A 21,454-nucleotide genomic window follows, 5' to 3' on the forward strand; every position below is an offset into this window, starting at 1 on the left:
TCGCTGAGCCTGGAGCCTCAGGTTTCAGCGGGGGCCGGGAGAGCCTTCGCACAACTCCGCCTTGTGCGCCAGCTGCGCCCGTTCCTTGGGAGTTCTGACTTGGCCACGGTGGTCCATGCTCTGGTCACATCCCAGCTGGATTACTGCAACGCACTCTACGTGGGGCTGCCTTTGAAGACGGCCCGGAAGCTCCAGCTGGTGCAGCGGGCGGCAGCCAGGTTAATAACGGGAGCGGCTTACAGGGAGCGTACAACCCCCCTGCTAAGCCAGCTCCACTGGCTGCCGATATGCTACCGAGCCCAATTCAAAGTGCTGGTTTTGACCTACAAAGCCCTAAACGGTTCTGGTCCTGCCTATCTATCCGAACGTATCTCCTCCTATGAGCCCATTAGAACCTTAAGATCTTCCGGGGAGGCCCTGCTCTCGATCCCACCTGCCTCGCAGGCGCGGCTGGTGGGGACGAGGGACAGGGCCTTCTCAGTGGTGGCTCCTCGGCTGTGGAACTCCCTCCCCAGCGATATCCGGCAAACCCCATCCCTCCTGGGATTTAGAAGAAAACTAAAAACTTGGCTCTGCGCCCAGGCATTCAGCGAATAAGCTCATTGGCTGTTGTAATCGGGTCGCAAATCTGTAATTGTAGCAGTAGTGAAGGACTGAGGATGGTGCAATATCGCTGCTTTGCAGCGTTTTAATTTTTGTATACTTTTAATCATGTTTTTATCATGTTTTTATCATGTTTTAATTGTTTTGTTTTTATAGTATATTTGTTGCTGGCCCTTGTGGCAGAATGTAAGCCGCTCTGAGTCCCCTCGGGGAGAAGGGCGGGGTATAAATGCATGTAATAAATAAAAATAAATAATAAAAACCCACTTACTTCCAAAGATTGCAGCGAAAGTATACTACTGTACCGGTAGGTTGTATGTTCTGGATCTTCCTTATTTTTTCATTTCAGCTTCTGTTTTGGTTTGCCTAATCTGTATGAGGTGCTTATAAATATTACTATTTACTAGTCACATTAACATATCAATGAAGCCATATTATGATTGCACTATTCATAATCGTTATTTTCTGTTTCTCATTTCCTCCATAGTATTACCATTGTCTTCTCCAGACAGTGAAAGTGTTCACCAGGAAAAGAGGGTAAGGAAATGCTAAAGAAGGTTATTTCAGTTGTCTTTAAGTTATATATGTGATTACCAATATGTGGGATTTCCAGAATTGAATTTGAAGTGCTGTCCTCATATTGTTATTAATTGACTATTCAGTATTTTTGAGATCTGTGTTTTTTTAATCTCATTCCTTGGTTTGCAGCTTTTGCCGTTTTTTTGTTTTGTTTTGTTTTGTTTTGTTTTAGCCAAACAATACACTTTATTTCAGGTATTTTTTATCCTGGAGGGGAAGGTGGTTATTGGTTCATTTGAGAATCTGATTAAAGCTATGGATAATCTCCCTTTTTGAAAATGTATTTAAAGATAGGGTGATCTCCCCTCAGGAATTTACAACATCATAAATATAGTATTTCATCGCATAATAGTCACACCCCCATTTTTGAGATGGCAAAAATCGGATTTTTACCATTCCCTGTATGGTAGCTGCACACTTAGTTCACTCACCCAGCTGAGTAAAGCCCCATAGCTGGAATTTTTTTCACCATGTAATAGTTTAGTCTCCCCTTTTCATTGAAAAAAGTGGATAAAAAGGGATTTTGCTGGGATCAACGTAACACTTTCAGCTTTTCTTCTAGGTGGGGAATTCAGCACAGCATAGAGAAAAGGGAAAGAAAACAATGAATTCAAGCACAAATATTCACAACTTATCACCTGTGCAGCTCATTGGTGTTTCTTCAGTTTCTCCCCCACTTACTAGACAAAGTATGTGGTATTTCAAATATACATCTTGTTTCATTTGAATTACTTTTATATCTGATACGTTGCAGCCTGGAGTGGTTTTTTTTGTTTTTTTGTTAAGGAGAAGTCCATAGCGCTCTGAATAAGAGTAGTCCTGGTGGCGCAGCGGATTAAACCACTGAACTGCTAAACTTGCTGATTGAAAGGTTGGCAGTTCGAATCTGGGTAGCAGAGTGAGCTCCCTCTGTTAGCTCCAGCTTCTGCCAACCTAGCAGTTCGAAAACATGCAAATGTGAGTAGATCAATAGTAATGCCTCTCCATGCAGTCATGCCAGCCACATGACCTTGGAGGTGTCTCTGGACAATGCCGGCTTTTTGGCTTAGAAATTGAGATGAGCACCAACCCACAGAGTCGGACATGACTAGACTTAAACCTTTTACCCTTATTGTGTATTCTTTTCATGCAGAATATTTCTGGATTTGGTTAGAAAATATGCATTTGTGCCTATTAGCTTCTCTTCCATTCTGCCATAGTTAATGTGTATATCGGTATGTTAAAACAACATCCATAAAATGCATTTGGTTGAGTCATAGTGGGTTCAAAATGCAGTCATAACAGACCTCCGCTTGACTTAGAATGCTATGCTTGTCACACATACAGCTGTACAAACACATTGCTTACTCTTAACCACCCTAAACGAGTATGTTTAAACTCAAAAATACAAAATTTAAATGCTTTGCTCATGTGTCTCTTCCAATTCTGTGATCTATGACAACCGAGAGTATGATTTAAATGATGCTTCGTGGCCTTTCCTGTGCATTGATTGTCAGGGTGCAGTTGAAGATCTTTGGATGATCAAGTCCTTTTTTCCAGGCATGTTTTTCTGATTTCCTCCCAGTGCTTATTCAAATCAGACAAAAATACTAGGGAAAATGCAATCCTTGAACTTGATGGGTTTAGACTACAAGTGAGGAATACTCAGGTTTTGAATATTCCTGATATTGCTTCTGTTTTCTTTTGTATCAGGTAGATAAGTAGAAAGAAGAGATGTATTGAAGGCAAACTTTCTCTGTTGTAGTGGGGACTTTGAGATGTTGCAATTTTTTTTCCCATCAAGCAACAGCAATATGCCTTACAGACACATTAAAATTCCTTCTTTCAGGTGGGTTGGAAATGATGGATGTCACTTTGCCATTAAGTCACCATTCTTCATTTAGTCACTCAGATGATGGAGCAAGCAAGGTATAGTCCTAGAAAATATGCATTTGTGTGTCTGTGAAAAATGTGGCTGTATGTGCATACAATTCTGTTGGTTGAATTTCCCCCCAGGATCATACAATAGCAGCAATTAGCCTGTTTCCCCAAATGCCTTTCTTCTTTCACTTACACTACACTTGTCACCTTTTTCTTCTTCTCACCATGACTTCAACTGACATAATGCTTTAACAGAATTCAGCCATTACCTTATATAATACAGATCTGGATTGTGTGTAGACATAGCTATTGTGCTGGTATTCGTTGAGGAGTTTAAACTCCTCAGCAAGGAAATAGATAGGCAGATGAGTAAGCTAGCAGAGAAAGCCGTTTCCCTATTATTATTATACTTTATATATACTTTATATTCTGTTCTATCTCCCCGAGGGGACTCAGAGCGAATTACAGAATACATATATGGCAAACATTCAGTGTCGTTATACAATTAACAACAAGACAGAGGCAAAGCTTCCCTCTTTTTTCATTTCCAGCATCTGGAGGCTGTGTTCGACTAGGCCATGGGGAGGTGCTGTTGTTCCATTTTTCTATGTTGAGAAGCCTGTAGTCCATGGACACCTTCCTGATCAAATTACCAGCATGTTTTTCTGGGGCACCTTCTACCTCCTCGCCAAGGCAGTACTTATTTATCTACTCACATTGTTGTTTCAGACTGTTCGTTACTAGGCTAGTTACTAGGCACTCTAGGACGCCCTTTGTAAATGAGCGAGCGAGGCTTCCCTCCACTTGCAACCCTTTGGCAAACTGGTTTAAAGAGCCCCATAGCAAGAGCAACCAACCACTCCAGGATGCCCTTTGCAAACGCTTGCAACCTGGTTTAAGAGCCCCACCGAAAAACATACGAAGCCATTCAAAAGATTGGCTATTGTGGTTCGATATAGCGGGATACACACAACAGGATAACCTGCTTCGAAACACGGTTCAAAAGTGACAAAACAAACGAATTAGATATGACATTAGAAGAATCTGACTTTTTTGCCCTACCCTACTAGTTATGCAGAAACTAAAGCTGACAAGGGGAGCTCACTCCGACCCACGGCTTGAACTGCCAATCTTCTGGTAAGCAAGATTTTTTGTAGCTGGCGGTTTAACCCACTGTGCTAGCCATGGCCCCAGAAAAACATGCCTTCTTTGTCTGTTTGTCTCTCAATTCTCTCCTATTTCTTTATTTGTTAGACAGACACGTCTTAGGGACAAGTTTCCTTTTATTCAAAGTTTCTAGCCATTGGGCAAACCCCCGAGGCTTCCATTTTGTTATTCTCCTCTGAACAGGGAGAGAGACAACATTCCTCTAAATCAGGCATCATCAAACTCAGGCATCATCAGCTATTTGGGCCTCTGACTCCTAGAATTCCTTACCATTGAATAAGTTGGCTAGGACTTCTGGGAGTTGGATGCCAAAACAGCTGGATGCCTGCTCTAGATAGATAGCTAGATAGCTGGCTGGATGGATGGATGGATGGATGGATGGATAAATAGATATGTAGGCCCTAACTTTCCTATATAGAAATGTAATTCTTTCAATAAAGTCTTTTGCAACTTTTAAAGCTTGATTCTTGTTTCTGTATTGTTTAAGCTCATCTACTCTACTGCTATGTTCAAGAAGCTTCTGATCTGCTAAAGTTGCTGTTGTTGCTGATTTGCCTTTTAAATGGTTCTTCCTTTTTTGAAATTACCCAGCATTATTACTGTGTGATCCTATTATTACTTCCTTGTTGCATTTATACTGCTGGAATACAGCATGGCTTTTTAATGTATTGCAGTTGAAATGTTTTCTTACATTATACCCTTAGATATATGAAGCTGCAGCAGGCTCTCAGCTTCCGACAGATACCTTCTCCAAGCCTAAGCGGAAACTTCCAGGTAGAGTGAGTACTGCAGAACAAAATGGGGAAGAAGACCAAGGCCAATGCTGCATATACAGCACTAACTTTCCGTGTATTCAAGAACTGGGGAGTGGCCACTATTTCTCTCCTACTATACCTTTGCAAAGAGGTGGCAGTGGCGCAATGGGTTAAATTGCTAAGCTGCAGCACTTGCTGATCGGAAGGTTGGTAGTTCAAATCTGCAGACGGGGTGAGCTCTTGCTGTTAGCCCCAGCTTCTGTCAAACTAGCAGTTCAAAAAAAAATCAAATGTGAGTAGATCAATAGGTACCACTTTGGCAGGAAGGTAATGGTGCCCCTTGCAGTCAGTCCAGCCTCATGGCCTTGGAGGTGTCTACAGACAACACTGGCTCTTTAGCTTAGAAATGGAGATGAGCACCAACCCCCAGAGTTGGACATGACTAGACTTAATGTCAAGGGAAATCTCTACCTTTACTATACCTTTGTAGTCTGGACTCATGAGATTGTGTGAACAGAAGCTTTCAAGGCAACCAGCATGGGGTTCTTTGTGGATCACATAAAGAAGGGGATGGGCCACATAAAACCTGCCTCATTATTAGTAGCATAGACTTTACCTATGATTTTTAAAACATGGAGAATTCCACTCCAGGAATTATGAGAGCGAATGTGGTGTAGCCATTTGAATGTTGGACTAGAACACCAGAAATCCAGGATTTGAACTCCTTCTCAGCCATGGAAACCCCCTGGGTAACATAACAGCATTGCTCATTATTCTCCTTTAAAACCATGGCATACAATCTCTGCACACCTTTATATACTTTGTAAAAAAATTAATAACATGTCAAAAATAAGTTCTTTCTCAAAACCAGAAGTCGACTTCCAGTTTCAGGCAGAGGAGGTTGTTCATATCATAATTGCTTCGGGTTTCTTTTAAGAGAAAAAAGCAGGGTATAACAACACTTTCTGGGACATAAAACTGGGCACCAAATGTTCCAGAGTTGCTTGTCTTAGGTGTAAAGTGTGGAGTATTTTTCCCCAGAGGACTTCAATGATATGAGTCTAATATAATGATGCTTAGTAGGAGAATTTTTTTTAGTTAATATTTGTTTTTAAAAAATCTACATCTTGTGTGTACCTTATACAAACAATGAGGTATGCCATTGTGTTTTTATTAGACTTGCCACTTGATCTCAAAAAGAAGCGTTCAAAATTCACAGAGTGGACACTTAGTAGCAAGCAATCAACTAGCATTCATTTTCAACCAAGGAAACTCTTTAACTCCATCGAGGTGGAAGAGGAGACTTCACAAGGTGATTAAACTGAACTCTAGCAACACTTTGCTCATGTGGCAAGTCAATATTTTAAGTTCATATTGAATCTGTGAGTCTACCTCATTGATGATTGATTAACAACGTTACTATTACTACCTCAATGAACTGCTACATGCTGCTAAAACCTTGTCTTTTAGTTGGCACTCTGGCACTTTATGAATTATACTTGAATCAACCCACCCATCAAATATAACAACTATAGCCTATCTGCACCTTAGTTATATCAAATCCTCTCATCCATGTTGCTCCCGCACTCTCTGCACTTTACAATTGCATTTGCACTTTGTATTAGCGGTGGGGGGTGGGGGAGGCTGGAGGACTACGAGGATCATAGGGTGGGGAGTGGGAATGGATGGGAAAGGATACTAAGTGCCAATGGGAAAGTAATACATCAAGGAACAGCGCTTAGACCATGGGAAGAGGGGGGGAGAGGACAGTATGAGAGGGGAGGGAGGTGCTCGGGTGGGTGGGGGGCCCCTATAGAGGTGGTATCAGGGTGGGGGAGATACGGGAAAGGGAGACCTAATTTAATTCGGCCTAGGGTTTGTGAAAGAACATTAGTAGCTTTAAAACGGTCTCCTGACATAGCTAATCTGGGTAACCAGGATGGCGGTCCCTCCAGATTAAAAGTGGTGTTTTTTAATGCCAGGTCTGTAAATGGGAAAACATCATTCATCCAGGATCTAATCCTGGAGGAACATGCAGACCTGGCATGTATTACGGAGACCTGGCTGGACGAGTTGGGAGGGGTCAATCTCACCCAGCTCTGCCCGCCAGGATACTCCGTACAGCACCAGCCAAGATCTGGAGGGAGGGGAGGTGGGGTCATGGTGGTCTATAAGGTTTCTATCCCCCTGACCAGGTGCCCCGTCCCACAGTCGAACATGTTTGAATGTGTCCACCTGAGGGTGGGAGACCGGGACAGATTAGGGATTCTGCTAGTGTACCGACCACCCCACTGCACTACAGTCTCTCTGCCTGAGCTAGCTGAGGTGGTCTCAGGCCTGGCGTTGGAGTCCCGGCGGCTCATAGTGCTGGGGGGCTTCAATGTCCATGCCGAGACCAACCTCTCAGGTGCGGCTCAGGACTTCATGGCCGCCATGGCAACCATGGGGCTGTCCCAACTGGTATCTGGTCCCACCCACAGTGCGGGGCACACACTAGACCTGGTCTTCTGTCAGGGATGGGAGGAAGGTGGCGGTGTGGAGGAGCTCACCATCGCTCCTTTGCCATGGACCGACCATCACCTGATCAAATTTAGACTTACTGCGCCCCCTAACCTCTGCAGGGGTGGTGGACCTAAAATGGTCTGCCCCAGGAGGCTTATGGATCCAGATGGATTCCTGATGGCTCTTGGGGAATTGCCCGCCTCCTCGGCAGGTGATCCTGTTGATGCTCTGGTCTCTCTCTGGAATGGAGAGATGACTAGGGCAATAGACATGATCGCTCCGGAGCGTCCCCTCTCGAGTACCCGAGCTAAACCATCTCCTTGGTTCACTGAGGAGTTGGCAGCGATGAAGCGAAAGAAGAGGGGACTAGAGTGTGTGTGGCGTTCGGAGCCGAGCGAGCCAAACCGAACACGGCTATGTTCCTATCTGCAAAGAACGTTTTCCTTGCAGCTAATATTGCGTCTGCAAAGAACCGTTTGGCGGAGCTGTTCCGAGTTGTCAGGGGTTTGTTATATCCCGTCCCTCAAGACGGGATCCCTGACAATTCGGCAGCCCGCTGTGAAGCATTTGCTCGGTTCTTTGCGGACAAAGTCGCTTTGATCCGTTCTGACTTTGACGCCATATTAACGGCAGTCTCTGAGGATGTAGCAAGAACACCTGCTTGTCCCGTTTTGATGGATTCATTTCAATTGGTTGAGCTCGAGGATGTGGACAAGATCCTTGGAGAAGCGAGACCAACCACATGCATCCTAGACCCCTGCCCATCCTGGCTGGTGAGAGAAGCCAGAGGGGGTTTGGCCGAGTGGGTGAAGGTGGTGGTGAATGCCTCCCTTCGGGAAGGCATATTTCCAGCGAGCCTAAAGACGGCTGTGATCAAACCGCTGTTGAAAAAGTCATCACTGGACCCCACTCAATTCGGAAACTTTCGGCCTATCTCCAATCTCCCCTACTTGGGCAAAGTTATGGAACGTGTGGTTGCCTCGCAACTCCAGGGATTCTTGGTTGACACTGATTTTCTAGATCCGGCACAGTCTGGTTTTAGGCCGGGGCATGGTACCGAGACAGCCTTGGTCGCCTTAGTGGATGATCTACGCTGGGAACTGGACAGGGGTAATGTGTCCCTGCTGGTTCTGCTGGACCTCACAGCGGCCTTCGATACCGTCGATCACGGTATCCTTCTGGGACGCCTCGCGGGAATGGGACTTGGAGGTACTGTTCTGCAGTGGCTCCACTCATTCCTGGAGGGTCGGTCCCAGATGGTGTCACTGGGGGACACCTGCTCGGCCCCACAACCTTTGTTTTGTGGGGTCCCGCAGGGGTCTATATTGTCCCCCATGTTGTTCAACATATACATGAAGCCGCTGGGAGAGATCATCAGGAGTTTCGGCGTGCGGTGTCATCTCTATGCAGATGATGTCCAACTCTGTCACTCCTTCCCACCTGTCACTAAGGAGGCTGTTCAGGTCCTGAACCGGTGTCTAGCCGCTGTGTCGGACTGGATGATGGCCAACAAATTGAAATTGAATCCAGACAAGACAGAGGTCCTCCTGGTCAGTCGGAAGGCCGAACAGGGTATAGGGTTACAGCCGGTGCTGGATGGGGTCACAGTCCCCCTGAAGGCGCAGGTGCGCAGTCTGGGGGTGATCCTAGACTCATCGTTGAGTCTGGAGCCCCAGGTCTCGGCGGTGGCTAGGGGAGCCTTTGCACAATTAAAACTTGTGCGCCAGCTGCGACCATACCTTGGGAAGCCGGACTTGGCCACGGTGGTCCACGCTCTTGTTACATCCCGACTAGATTACTACAACGCACTCTACGTGGGGCTGCCTTTGAAGACTGTTCGGAAGCTTCAACTAGTCCAACGGGAGGCTGCCAGGCTGTTAACTGGAGCAACGTACAGGGAGCGTACTACTCCTCTGTTACGTCAGCTCCACTGGCTGCCAATCTGCTACCAAGCACAATTCAAAGTGCTGGCTTTAGCCTATAAAGCGCTAAACGGTTCCGGCCCAGCTTACCTGTCCGAACGTGTCTCCCGCTATGTCCCATCACGGAATTTGAGATCCTCCGGGGAGGCCTGCTCTCGGTCCCGCCAGCCTCACAGGTGCGGCTGGCGGGGACAAGGGACAGGGCCTTTTCAGTGGTGGCCCCCCGCCTATGGAACGCCCTCCCAAACGAAATTAGGGAAGCTCCCTCCCTCCTGTCCTTGCGAAAAAGAACAAAAACGTGGTTATGGGAGCAGGCATTTGAGCATGAGTAACAGCAGAATTGCAATATGAATATATGACTCATTGACAGACCCCCACCTGGACATGAAAAATGCGCCTGAAATGTATATTTAGATGTATAATTATGCTGGTTTTTAATTTATATTTTAATTTTTATTGTAATTTTTAATCTTGGATGATTTTTAACTGTGTTTCCGATGTATATTGTAAGCCGCCCTGAGTCCCCTGATGGGTGAGAAGGGCGGGGTAGAAATGATGTAATAAATAAATAAATAAATAAATAATAAATAAATAAATATCTAGCTTTTCTGTAACAGTTGCATTTAATTCCTTTCAAATTCTCTGGGTGACTCACAAAACCAAAACATTTAAAATAAACAGAACAATGAAAATGGTTACAACTAACTACATTTAAAAAGCTTGCGTAGGAAAAAAATATGTTCGACTGGTACTAAATAATTATAATAATGGCACCATTTGAATATTTCTTGTGAAGTTGTTCTATAACTATGCTAGATACTCTCTAATGTTACCAGGGACCCTTTCACACCACACAATTATAGCACTATGATCCCACTTTTCATTGCTATGGCTACATCCTGTGGAACCCCGTGGTGCAATGGGTTAAACCAGTAGTTCTCAACCAGTGAGTCCCCAGATGTTTTGGCCTCCAACTCCCAGAAATCCTAACAGCTGGTAAACTGGCTGGGATTTCTGGAAGTTGTAGGCCAAAACACTTGGGGACCAACAGGTTGAGAACCACTGGGTTAAACCCTTGTACTGGCTGAACTGCTGACCTGAAGACCTGAAGGTTGGCAGTTTGAATCTACATGACGGGGTGAGCTCTCGTCTGTCAGTCCTAGCTTCCCATGCAGGGACAGAAGAGAAGCCTCCTATAGAATGGAAACACATCCAGGTGTCTCCGGACAACATCTTTGTAGACAGACGATTCTCTCACACCAGAAGCGACTTGCAGTGTATTCTCAATTAGCTTTTGACACGATAAAAAAAAAAAAGGAGACACCAGAACTCTTTGGGTGAGTTTTCTAAATGTCCTTCCATAAGATGCAAATCCCAGGATGTCATATGGGGGAACCACAGTGGTGTCATAGTGCTATAATTGTGCAATGTGAAAGAACCTCTGATTACTCTTTTTTAACATTTGTTTTCTTTTGGAAAGAGTTTCTCCAGTGCATTGAACTAGAGATTAAGGAGGGTTACTTTTGTTTAGTTTTTTCCTTAAAACTAAAGTTATGCAACACTTTCATAACATGTTGGTTCCTTTTTCTTGCAGGCCAACATGTAGATAAATCAGATGATAATGTCTTTAACTTCAAACAAATGGAGGAAAACATTGATGACTCAGAAGTCAATGGTATATTTGAGAGTTTTACCACTGCATTGAAGAAAATGTTTTGGGTAAGTGTATTTTGTTGAAATTTCAAACCAAATGCTTATGCTATATTCTGCAGATTTGTTATCTGTAGGGCAGCTATTTACTGTTCTCTCACGTGGTCTCTGTGAAAACCGCACATGTGGTAGTTAGTTGCACGTGTGCAGCTAGTTCGGAACCTTTAACAGCTGTTTTCAATTAGAGGGCTATGGCCCCGCCCCTCCTCCCCAGAGGGTATATATATGGCTTGCGTGGCCATAGCCGCAGTTCCTTTTTTTTCCGCCGTGTAAGCAGCAGTCTATAGGAACCTCCTGTAACTCCCTTTCCTTCCCTTACTTACCTCGTTCCCCTTCTGCCAAACATGGCGACTCCAATTTTCAAAAAATGCCTGTCGTGTGGAGGAAAGCTCCCGGACACCGACAGGCACGACAAATGCCTTCTTTGCCTAGGAGAGGCTCACTCCACAGCCTCTTGCTCTGCCTGCCGGGCCTTCACACCCCAGGCGCGGAAAAATAGAGAAACAAGACTTAAAGCACTCCTTTACGAGCGAGCGCTCCTCCCTCCTCAGGCAGCTCAAGCAAACCCCTCGGCACCTCCAACGCCAGGACGCTCTCTTTGTCTCCCGCCTCAGTCTCTCCCTCCAACGCCGTCAGCGGCAGCTAAACGCAGCCGTTCCTCCTCCACAACCAGGGAGCATGCTGGCGGGGAAAAGGAGAAGGAGAAGAAGAAAAAGCGAAAGAAGCATCGCTCCGCCTCCTCCAGCCAGTCTCTCTCTCACTCACTTTTCACCGCTCCGAGGGCGGCGCCGTCGCCAATTCCGCCCACACCAGGGCATCAACTTAGCCAGGAGGCGGGGCAACCCCAGCCTCCGAACGCAACACCTTCTCGGGGTGAGGAAACGGCCCTGCTCCCAAAGGAGTCAGCCAATCCCCCTGCACCGTTGTCTCAACAAAGCCTCTCCACCCCGATGAGGCTGGACACACGGGCCCGTGCTCTCGGGACCGAGGCACGCAGGGCTCACAATGCGGAGGAGGGCCAGGCAACCACCTCCCATCCTACCATCCTGTCGCCTGAAAGAATCTCTCCTGCTCAGCGCCTCCTTTCACCAAAGGCTGCCTCCTATTCTCATGACCTCTTCCAATCTCCTCCTCGTCGCTCTACATGGAGTGAACCACCTATGCACAGTGCACTCCCTCCACTACATGAAGACCTTATTCACTGGTCTCCTGGTGGTAGAGAATATTTTTTTGGCCCAGTCGCAGCCTTTAATCGAGCTCAACCACCCTTGCTATCTCCACAAGACGCCCCACCCATGACACAACCTTCATACCAACATGAAGAGCCACCACAATACCTCTCTGCCTCCGACTCAGAATCTTACATATCTGAGGGCGACCAAGCGGGGCCACCACTGTCAGACCCCGCACCACCCGAAGAAATGTTAACATTTTCAGCCCTTATCACGAGACTCTCGCGGGCTTTAGCATTACCAATACCCAACCCACAGAAGCCTATAGAGGACCCGTTGTTTCCTTCAGAACAACAACAAACTCCAACCCCTGCTATGGTTCTTCCTCCTTTACCATACCTCCTACAACTGGCCAGAACCCCAGATACCCCTCCTTTTGCTGTCCCACTGGTTTCAAGGAGATGCGACAGCCTCTATAGGATTGACCTTACCTCCAACCTTTGGGCAGCAAGACCACCTAAGCCCAATTCTTTAGCAATAAAGGTCACTCAGGGTAGACGCTCCTCCAAGTCATGTCCTACCCCAGCTGACAAGGAAGGCAGGAAACTGGAGGGATTGGGCAAAAAGGTTCACCTCACCGCTGGATTCGTGACTAGGCTTGCTCACTATGGGGCCTATATGGCTTCCTACCAAGATTACTTATGGAAGAAGGTCGGTCCATACCTCGACATGCTACCTCCGCAACACCGCTCCTTTGCTACGGCATGCCACCGTGAAGCCCTTGCCCTTGCAAGAGCCCAAAAGGAGATGGCGAAACATACAGCGGATACCGCAGGTCGCATGTTTGCAACGGCGACAGCTATTCGTAGACATGCATGGCTTCGAGCTTCCACACTCTCCGAGGAGGGCAGAGATACTGCGGAGAGTTTACCAGTCCATGATGATGCCCTGTTCCACCCGGACACTGATGGCCAATTAAAGAGTACTCAGGAGATGAAAAAGACAACTCATAGCTACGGCTTTACTTCTTCTGGTAACTACCCTCCCAGGAATAGATGGACCCCATACTCATCTTACCAGCGCAGGCCCTATGGTTCCAATACCAGACAACTGCCGCAACCATCCCAACCCCCCCCTTCGAGACAGCCAGCATCTACTCGCTCTCGCCAACAGGGCAGGGGACGGTACCAACCTAGATCACGGGGTCGTTTTTAACAAACCTTCCCCCTGTTCACCTCCAAACCCATTTCCCCTCACTGAGTTAAAGGCACACGTTCACCACCCTGTTACTCCTCCCTCCACTGATCACCAGCCTCCTGTTTATTTTGGTTCACGTTTAGCACACTTTGCACATCAATGGCACCATATTACCACAGATAAGTGGGTGCTTAATGTAGTATCACATGGTTATGTTATTGAATTTCACACACAGCCAAGGACAGGCTACATCAGATCCACAACCCCATCCCCTGTCCTTTGCCAGGAGATTAGTACCCTGCTCGAAAAAGGGGCAATTGTACCCTTACACCCTTCCTTTTTTCCATTTTCATTTTTTTCTCGTTATTTCTTGGTCCCAAAAAAAGATGGAGGCCAACGCCCAGTCCTTGATTTGCGACCCCTTAATTTTTATATCACTTCTCGGAAATTTAGAATGGTGACAATAACCACAATTTTACCCCTAATACCGAAAGGCGCCTGGTTTGCTACCCTGGATTTACGGGATGCATACTTTCATGTGGCTATAGCTCCAGAACACCACAGGTACCTTGCTTTCATGGTCGGTGACCAAGCTTTTTGTTTTCGTGTTTTACCTTTCGGTATTTCTACAGCCCCCCGTGTTTTTACTAAATGCATGGCGGCAGTAGTAGCCCACCTCCGCCTGCAAGGAGTCACTCTTTACCCCTACCTGGATGACTGGCTTCTAATTGGGAGGTCACGACAGTCCCTCCTTCACAATATTGACACTACCCTTTCCCTCCTCCAGAATCTAGGACTCGTAGTCAACTTCAAGAAATCCCACCTTCAGCCAACTCAACAGATCCGTTTTATCGGCACGTTACTAGACTCCACCACCTGCACAGCTCAACTCCCAGAAGACCGTTTTCGTGCTCTACGCACATCTCTCCTCCTCATTCTTCACCGCCCTTTCTCTTCAGCCAAGGACATACAAACCATTCTAGGCCACATGGCCTCCACAACGGCGGTCACTCCATATGCCCGCCTAAGGATGCGTCCGCTTCAGGCCTGGTTTATCAAGGCCTTCGACCCTGTAAAGGACTCTCCACACACCAAACTCTCACTCCCAAGTCACGTCCGCCACTCCCTTCAATGGTGGACTCATCGCAACAACATTTGCGTGGGCGTTCCATTCCGCCCAAGCGACCCATCCACCACCATCACAACAGATGCCTCCCTCACTGGATGGGGAGCATTCTCAGGAAACCTTGCAACCCACGGCCATTGGACCTCTACAGAAATAACACACCACATCAATGTCCTCGAACTCTTGGCTCTCTTCAAGGGCTTGCGGGCGTTTCAGGACATACTATCCAATACTACAGTTCAAGTCTGCACCGACAACACAACGGTGATGTGGTACATCAACAAACAAGGAGGTACCCAGTCCAAGACCCTCCTGGACATCACACTAGCAATCTGGGACTGGTGCATCGATCACAACATCTTTCTCATAGCCATACATCTACCGGGCCAACAGAACATCTTGGCCGACCATCTCAGCAGGGCCACACTAGCTACGCACGAGTGGTCCCTTCATCTGACCCAAGCTCTACAGCTATTCAACAAATGGGGCCAACCTCAAATCGACCTTTTTGCATCATCACTCAACACCAAATGCCGTCTTTACTGTGCCCGGGCATCCCCACCAAACCTGACGAACTGTTTGGGCGATGCTTTCCTCTTCAATTGGAACGGTCCTTTCCTCTACATCTTTCCTCCGGTACCTCTTCTAATCAAGGTGATCGCCAAAGTATACAGCGACAAAGCCAATTGTATCCTACTTGCACCTTGGTGGCCCCGCCAACCTTGGTTTCCGCTTCTGTCAACCATGGCAAAGGGCAACTATGTCACTCTTCCACGTCGCCGAGACCTCCTCACAGCCAACCAAGGTCGTCTACGCCACCCAGACATAGATCGCCTCCGCCTCACAGCTTGGAGGATACACGGAGACCTCTCTCTCAAGCAGTAATGGACATTATACATGCAGCCCATAGGCCATCTACCCGACGCTCCTATGAATCGAAGTGGCTGAAATTCTCTTCCTTTGCCCACCTTCATGGAGCAGACCCATTATTAGCACCTACCTCTGTCCTCTTGGAATACCTCGCCTCCCTCGCAGCCGCTGGCCTCTCACTCTCATCCATCCGCTGCTACCTTGCCGCAATCACCGCATACAGAAGACGACATGGTCACTCTTCTTGCTTCCAAGACCCCATGGTACAGCTTTTTCTGCAAGGCTTCAAAAATATCAACCCTCCCCATGCCCCTCCACCACCAGCATGGCATCTTGACCTTGTGCTCTCCGCACTCATGAAACCGCCTTTCGAGCCAATGGCAACAGTAGATCTCTCATATGTCACATGGAAAACAGTCTTTCTCGTAGCTGTAACTTCGGGTCGTAGGGCCAGCGAACTCTGTGCTCTCCGTTCAGATGAACCATATATCCGCTTTCACCCAGATAAAATAGTAATGAGACTTGATTTATCCTTCCTGCCCAAGAGAGCATCTCTTTTTCACATCTCACAGGATATTATTTTACCAGCCTTTTTTCAAACACTGACCACACCATTAGAACGCTCCCTTCATCTTTTGGACGTACGGAGAGCACTTTCCTTTTACCTAAACAGAACCAAACCTTTTCGTTCTTCACCCAAACTATTTCTCAAATACCGTAAGGACACTAGAGGCTCCCCTGTATCTCCACAACGACTCTCGGGATGGGTGGTTGCCACCATCCGTCTAGCCTACCAGATGGCGGGGAAGGACCCCCCCAAGCATATCAAAGGGCATTCTACACGAGCAGTGGCAACTTCGATAGCCTTCAACCATGGTGTCCCTTTGGAGGACACGGCGGAGGAACTGCGGCTATGGCCACGCAAGCCATATATATACCCTCTGGGGAGGAGGGGCGGGGCCATAGCCCTCTAATTGAAAACAGCTGTTAAAGGTTCCGAACTAGCTGCACACGTGCAACTAACTACCACATGTGCGGATTTCACAGATGACCACTCAGAGAACCACAGTTACAGGTAAGCAACTATTTGTTTTCTGCCTACTCAAATAACTTTTCATGTTAATACATTGATGCCTTGGTTTAGTCTAGGGAGAAGAGGATTGAGATCTACACTCAAAGTAGCTTGAAATCACCTGGGCAGCATTTATCAACATTATTGAATCAGATCCATCAGAGCCGGTAGGTGGTGTCTATCTATTGTAACTGAAGTGAGGCCATTTTTTTCTACTGTGGTTACTGCTTGGCATTTATTTATTTTTTATTTATTACATGCATTTATACCCCGCCCTTCTCCCCGAGGGGACTCAGAGCGGCTTACATTCTGCCTAACATTCTGCATCAGATCTAATATATTTGTACTAGCTTAGGTACCTAGCATATCTGTGTTAGGTCTTTTAGTAGAAATAGTCATTGTTTGTTTTTGGATTTTATCAATAGTCTCATTAAAAATTGCATAAGGATGTGGGCATACTGCAACTCCTATCATCCTGTCATTGTCCCCAAAGCACACCAGTAGTTGGCCATGAGGATTATGTGTGCCAAATTTGGTCCAGTTCCATCATCAGTAAGGTTCACAGTGCTCTCTGGACATGGGTGAACTACAATTCTCATCATCCAGGGACAACCCCCCACCCAACTCCACCAGTACTTAAAGTTGGTCTTGATGGGTATGTACGAGGGTTATCCAGAAAGTACATTACGTTTTGGAATTAAAAATGAACAAAGTATAGGAGAAAACATTTACCATATGCAGTTGAAAGCCACACCCAAATACCACATAATCGCCATTCAAATCTAGGCACTTATCATAGCCATAAATGAGCTTGGAAACTCCTTCCCCACTAAATTCTACCACTTCCATCGTCAACCCTTCCTCCTTCCCACAGCTGCGCAGCGTCGCCAAAATGTTGCGTTGCCAGCAACGCCCCCATTGTTGGAAACAAGTGGTTGACGACGGAAGCGGCAGAATCCTGTAGGTTGCATCTGTGGTAACTTTTGGGGAAAACATTACTTAGAATCACCAAGTTACTTCCTAGATATACCATATTTTTATGTACTATGTTGGTTCTAGGTCAGCTGATTTCACACCCAAACGGTATAGATGTTGTATATAATAAGTTGGATAGAAACATGTGAACTAGATGATGGCAGCCATAGTTTGCATCAGTAGATAGCAGTGGCTGATACTGTTTTACTGATAGAATATTATTGTCTGCAATAGGATGAATGAACTAGAAAACTTCCACAAGATTATTATCCAGGAACTTGCCAATCTTGAGAAGAGAACACAGTTTCTCTTGAGTCTTGAGAAAGAGGCAGTGGTGTGTATTCTGTACTACTTTCCACTTCAGTTATTTTCTGTCTGTGTCATATTTTAATGCTTACTAATAATAAGAGTGTGAATTTCAGGAATTTTGCACTGAACAATCAAAACAACTGGAGTGTAAGCTGAATGCTTTTTGCATTCAACAAATTCAAAGGTATTTTGTCTTTTTGCTGTTCATGCACTGAGCACCATTTATTTGCACACCTTTCTTCTGTAGCTTGGGTTTGAAAAGTCACTATTAGCATGACTTCATATAGCACAGGGTATATATAACATGATGGATGGTGTACCTTTCTTCTTTTCACATGAGGCACTTTCCCATTTCAGCCCATTGCGTGGGATTTCTATTGACTTAACACTAATGGATTCTTCTTCATTTTAAGGCAAGGAGATGTTGGCCCTTAGTACATTCCACCCCTCCTTAAACTGTAATTTCATGCACTTGAAATATTGTTTATTTATTGCCTTTTCATTTTCCAGAATTCACATGGCAGCTTGTTGAACAATTTCAGTAATTGTGCCAAACCAGTAGACTGCAAGGCCATTATGAAAGACACCCTTCTCCCAATTGTCTGTTTCTGAATTTTAATTGTGGTGCAGAGGGAGCACAGGTTGCACACCTAAATACAAAGGTGCTGTTACTATAGGAATGGGCAATATCTGGGCCTGCACATATTGTTGCACTGCAGCTCTCCCAACAGCCTCAGTCACTAGTAAGTGATTATACAGACATTGCAGTCTAACAAAACTTAAAGGCTAGAATTGATCTGTGTTTTTAAAAAGAAAAGAAATAGCAATAACAGGCACTCATTTGGATCATGCATGAAATGGGAATCCTTCTTCCTCAGTTATCTTTTCTGTATTCACTCTACACAGCTCCTAGCTGCTAAGAAAGTAGATTTTTCATATGGTTAATAGAAGCTTCTACAACAGTGGTTCCCAATCTTTTTTTTTTTATCCAGGGACCACTTTGACCAGGGACCACTCTCCAATATTAGTACCAAAAGGCTTATGAATCCATTTTTGGTCAACTCTAGTTTTGGTTTGGTTATCTGTGGTGCTGATTCAGAAGATTGCATTGGATAGACCACCTCAGCTCTAGTTTCTGATACAGAACATATGCCATCCATTAGTTGCCATCTGCTTGCTCACGGTAACCATATTTAATAATCTAGAGCTGATGTAGTCTATCCAATGCAATTTTCTGAATCAGCACCCCAAATAACTCCAGGAACAGGCTCTGGCGCCAATTTTCCCCGCATGTCTTGCAGACCTTATTTTATGTCTCATAGCCCACCAGTGGGCCATGGCCCACAGGTTGGGAACCACTGTTCTACAAGGAGGAGTGCCGCCCCCTTGAGAAGTGTGGTGTAGAGGGTCAAAGTGTCTCCCTCCTAAACCATTTCATCCTTACTTTTCCTAAAGAGCTGCTGAAAAAAGAAGATGGGGGAGATAATGAGAAGTTTTGATCTATTTCAAAATCTTAGAGAATTTATATGCAACTCACCAGATGGTCTTTGCCCATATTGGCAGTCTATGCAGTTGATATGATGGGGCATATTCCTCCCCAGAGATGTGAGTTCAGAGCATCAACTAGGCAGGTGGCTATGCACAGATGGGGAAGGCATACCAAACTGAAGTAATCTCAATATTAATTCAAGTTTAATCGGCATTTGCCAACTGGGCTCTAGCATGTTACCACAATACCAAGCAATATTATTTTCAGGCATATTTAAGATAAAACATTTTGAATTGATAACAAAAACAGAGAAAATAGGTCTGAGATTAAACATTGTCACCAGAGAGGGCAACATTTTCTCCCTTTTCAGGGCTAACTTGACATATATGACTAATATGGTTGATTCCAGCTAATAAAAATTCCAGGTTTTTTGAGTTCTCAATACCTGTCAGTACTAATGCTGGTGACCAGGAAGAATCATGAGCTTTAAAAGAGGAGCTACCCATTTGTGTGTCTCCATTCCCATCCTGGCACACAATTTGCATGTTTTCTGTGGCTTGGGCCTACTGCTGAAGAAGCCTGATAAATAACACAAATGTGTTCATTTCTCCTCATTTCAGGATACAATCCATGGATGAACTGCTGGATGAACCCACAGAGAACTTGGACAACACAGGCCAAAATGTATGTTTCTGCAGCAATAAGCAGACTTGTATATTTTGTAAATACCATTTCACAGGTTGAATGTGATGTCCCTTCTTCAGAGGGAAAAATGTCCTGGAGCTGTGCTTCTTTATGTTCCCCACCTACTAGGCTGCAGTCCATTAACAGTTTTTAATCTCACTACATTAGGCACAAAATCAGGAGGGTAAAGAGTGGATTATCCACTCTTTGGAAACATGATGGCAAATGGAAAAACATTCTTTATCTGCATCTGTAGGTGGAAGTATTGAACTGGAGTTTCTATCTCTTAACTGCTCCCAAATGCATCCATCTTCATATATAAACAGGGAGCATTGAAATAGCTAATGTACTAAACCCAACAGAAAATCTCTCATTAATAGTGGTGCAATGAAGTAACCTAAAGTATGAAACCTGAGACATGATACAGATTTTTTTAATGCAAAACATTAATATTGTTTTCAAGATTTCTCTTAATCTGGTCTAGGGTGAATTTTTTTATGAATGTTGCTACTCCTCCCATTGGATAGAGGAGCTGCTTGATGTTCCAATATTAGCATGACATTAAGTGGATGGCATGTCAGTATGATGATCTTTAATCATCAGGTTGATTAATGAATTGTACATTGATTGTACTTTGTGTCACAATGTTTTTACTTTACTGATGTTTTTGGACTGCAAAGCTCAAATGCAAATCCTCACATTTTTCTCCTCTTCCCTGCAGTATCAGAAAGAAGAAGATAATCAGGAACAGAGAGGCCAACATGATGTTGTTGATTCCAATTGATTAAAATTACACAATCACATTTTTGAAAAAGAAACTGAATAAATTACTTTCACTTTTTGTTCAACGTTACGTGAGCATTAAATGACTGCTTTTTTCATGCTTGGAAGAGGGTGGTATTGAGGGGCTTCCCTATGCTGGAGATGATTGAAATGCAGGTATCTAAATTACCTCTTCAGGAGATTTATTTCCGCTTTTAAAGAAGTCGCTTATCTTGGACACCTTAGGACTCACTTTACATGAGATTCTGTAAACCAAGCTAAAGACAAACTCCTAATTTGTTTCCAACCAACACCACTTTTCATTTTCCAAAATCCAAACAACCATAACCTAACCTTGCTCTCTCATTAACAGTTAATTCCCCAAGCATCAAGGCAGTTCAGTTTCACTTTATTAAAATGCGAAAACATATCTGGAGTCAGGCATAATTCAGGAAATAGCAATTTTTTCAGGGCTTCAGGTGCACCTTAAGATGGTGTTTGCTTTCCTTGCTGCAGCACTGCATTGCTGGCTCATGTTAACTCATAGACAGTGAGTTGAACATGAGCCAGCAGGATAATGCTGCTGCAAAAAAAGGGGCAAATGCTGTTTTAGCCTACATTAATAAAAGTGTAGCTTCCAAGTCAAGGTCAAGCCTCATCTGGATTACTGTGTTCAGTACTGGGAAACTTGTTTTAAGAA

The 21,454-nt window shown here is 45.1% G+C and overlaps 1 protein-coding gene across 4 annotated transcripts in view; it reads left to right on the plus strand.

Annotated features, from left to right (window-relative positions):
- The window catches only part of sycp2l (synaptonemal complex protein 2 like), a 65,879-nt gene extending 45,034 nt beyond the window's left edge, over positions 1 to 20,845 (plus strand). For 2 of the 4 annotated variants that reach the window (XM_062977721.1, XM_062977720.1), the window contains 11 exons: positions 1,091 to 1,140; positions 1,745 to 1,871; positions 3,011 to 3,090; positions 4,914 to 4,983; positions 6,142 to 6,276; positions 10,983 to 11,107; positions 16,608 to 16,702; positions 17,745 to 17,844; positions 17,933 to 18,003; positions 19,929 to 19,992; positions 20,714 to 20,845. In XM_062977721.1, the coding sequence (XP_062833791.1) occupies positions 1,091 to 1,140; positions 1,745 to 1,871; positions 3,011 to 3,090; positions 4,914 to 4,983; positions 6,142 to 6,276; positions 10,983 to 11,107; positions 16,608 to 16,702; positions 17,745 to 17,844; positions 17,933 to 18,003; positions 19,929 to 19,992; positions 20,714 to 20,776 (980 nt within the window). In that variant the 3' untranslated portion in view covers positions 20,777 to 20,845. The remainder of the gene's footprint in view (positions 1 to 1,090; positions 1,141 to 1,744; positions 1,872 to 3,010; positions 3,091 to 4,913; positions 4,984 to 6,141; positions 6,277 to 10,982; positions 11,108 to 16,607; positions 16,703 to 17,744; positions 17,845 to 17,932; positions 18,004 to 19,928; positions 19,993 to 20,713) is intronic. The other 2 variants (XM_062977723.1, XM_062977722.1) reach the window with 2 other exon arrangements.
- The last annotated feature ends 609 nt before the right edge of the window (positions 20,846 to 21,454 follow it).

Source organism: Anolis carolinensis, chromosome 4 (assembly GCF_035594765.1).
Source record: "Anolis carolinensis isolate JA03-04 chromosome 4, rAnoCar3.1.pri, whole genome shotgun sequence".
NCBI classification, from domain to species: Eukaryota; Metazoa; Chordata; class Lepidosauria; order Squamata; family Dactyloidae; genus Anolis; species Anolis carolinensis.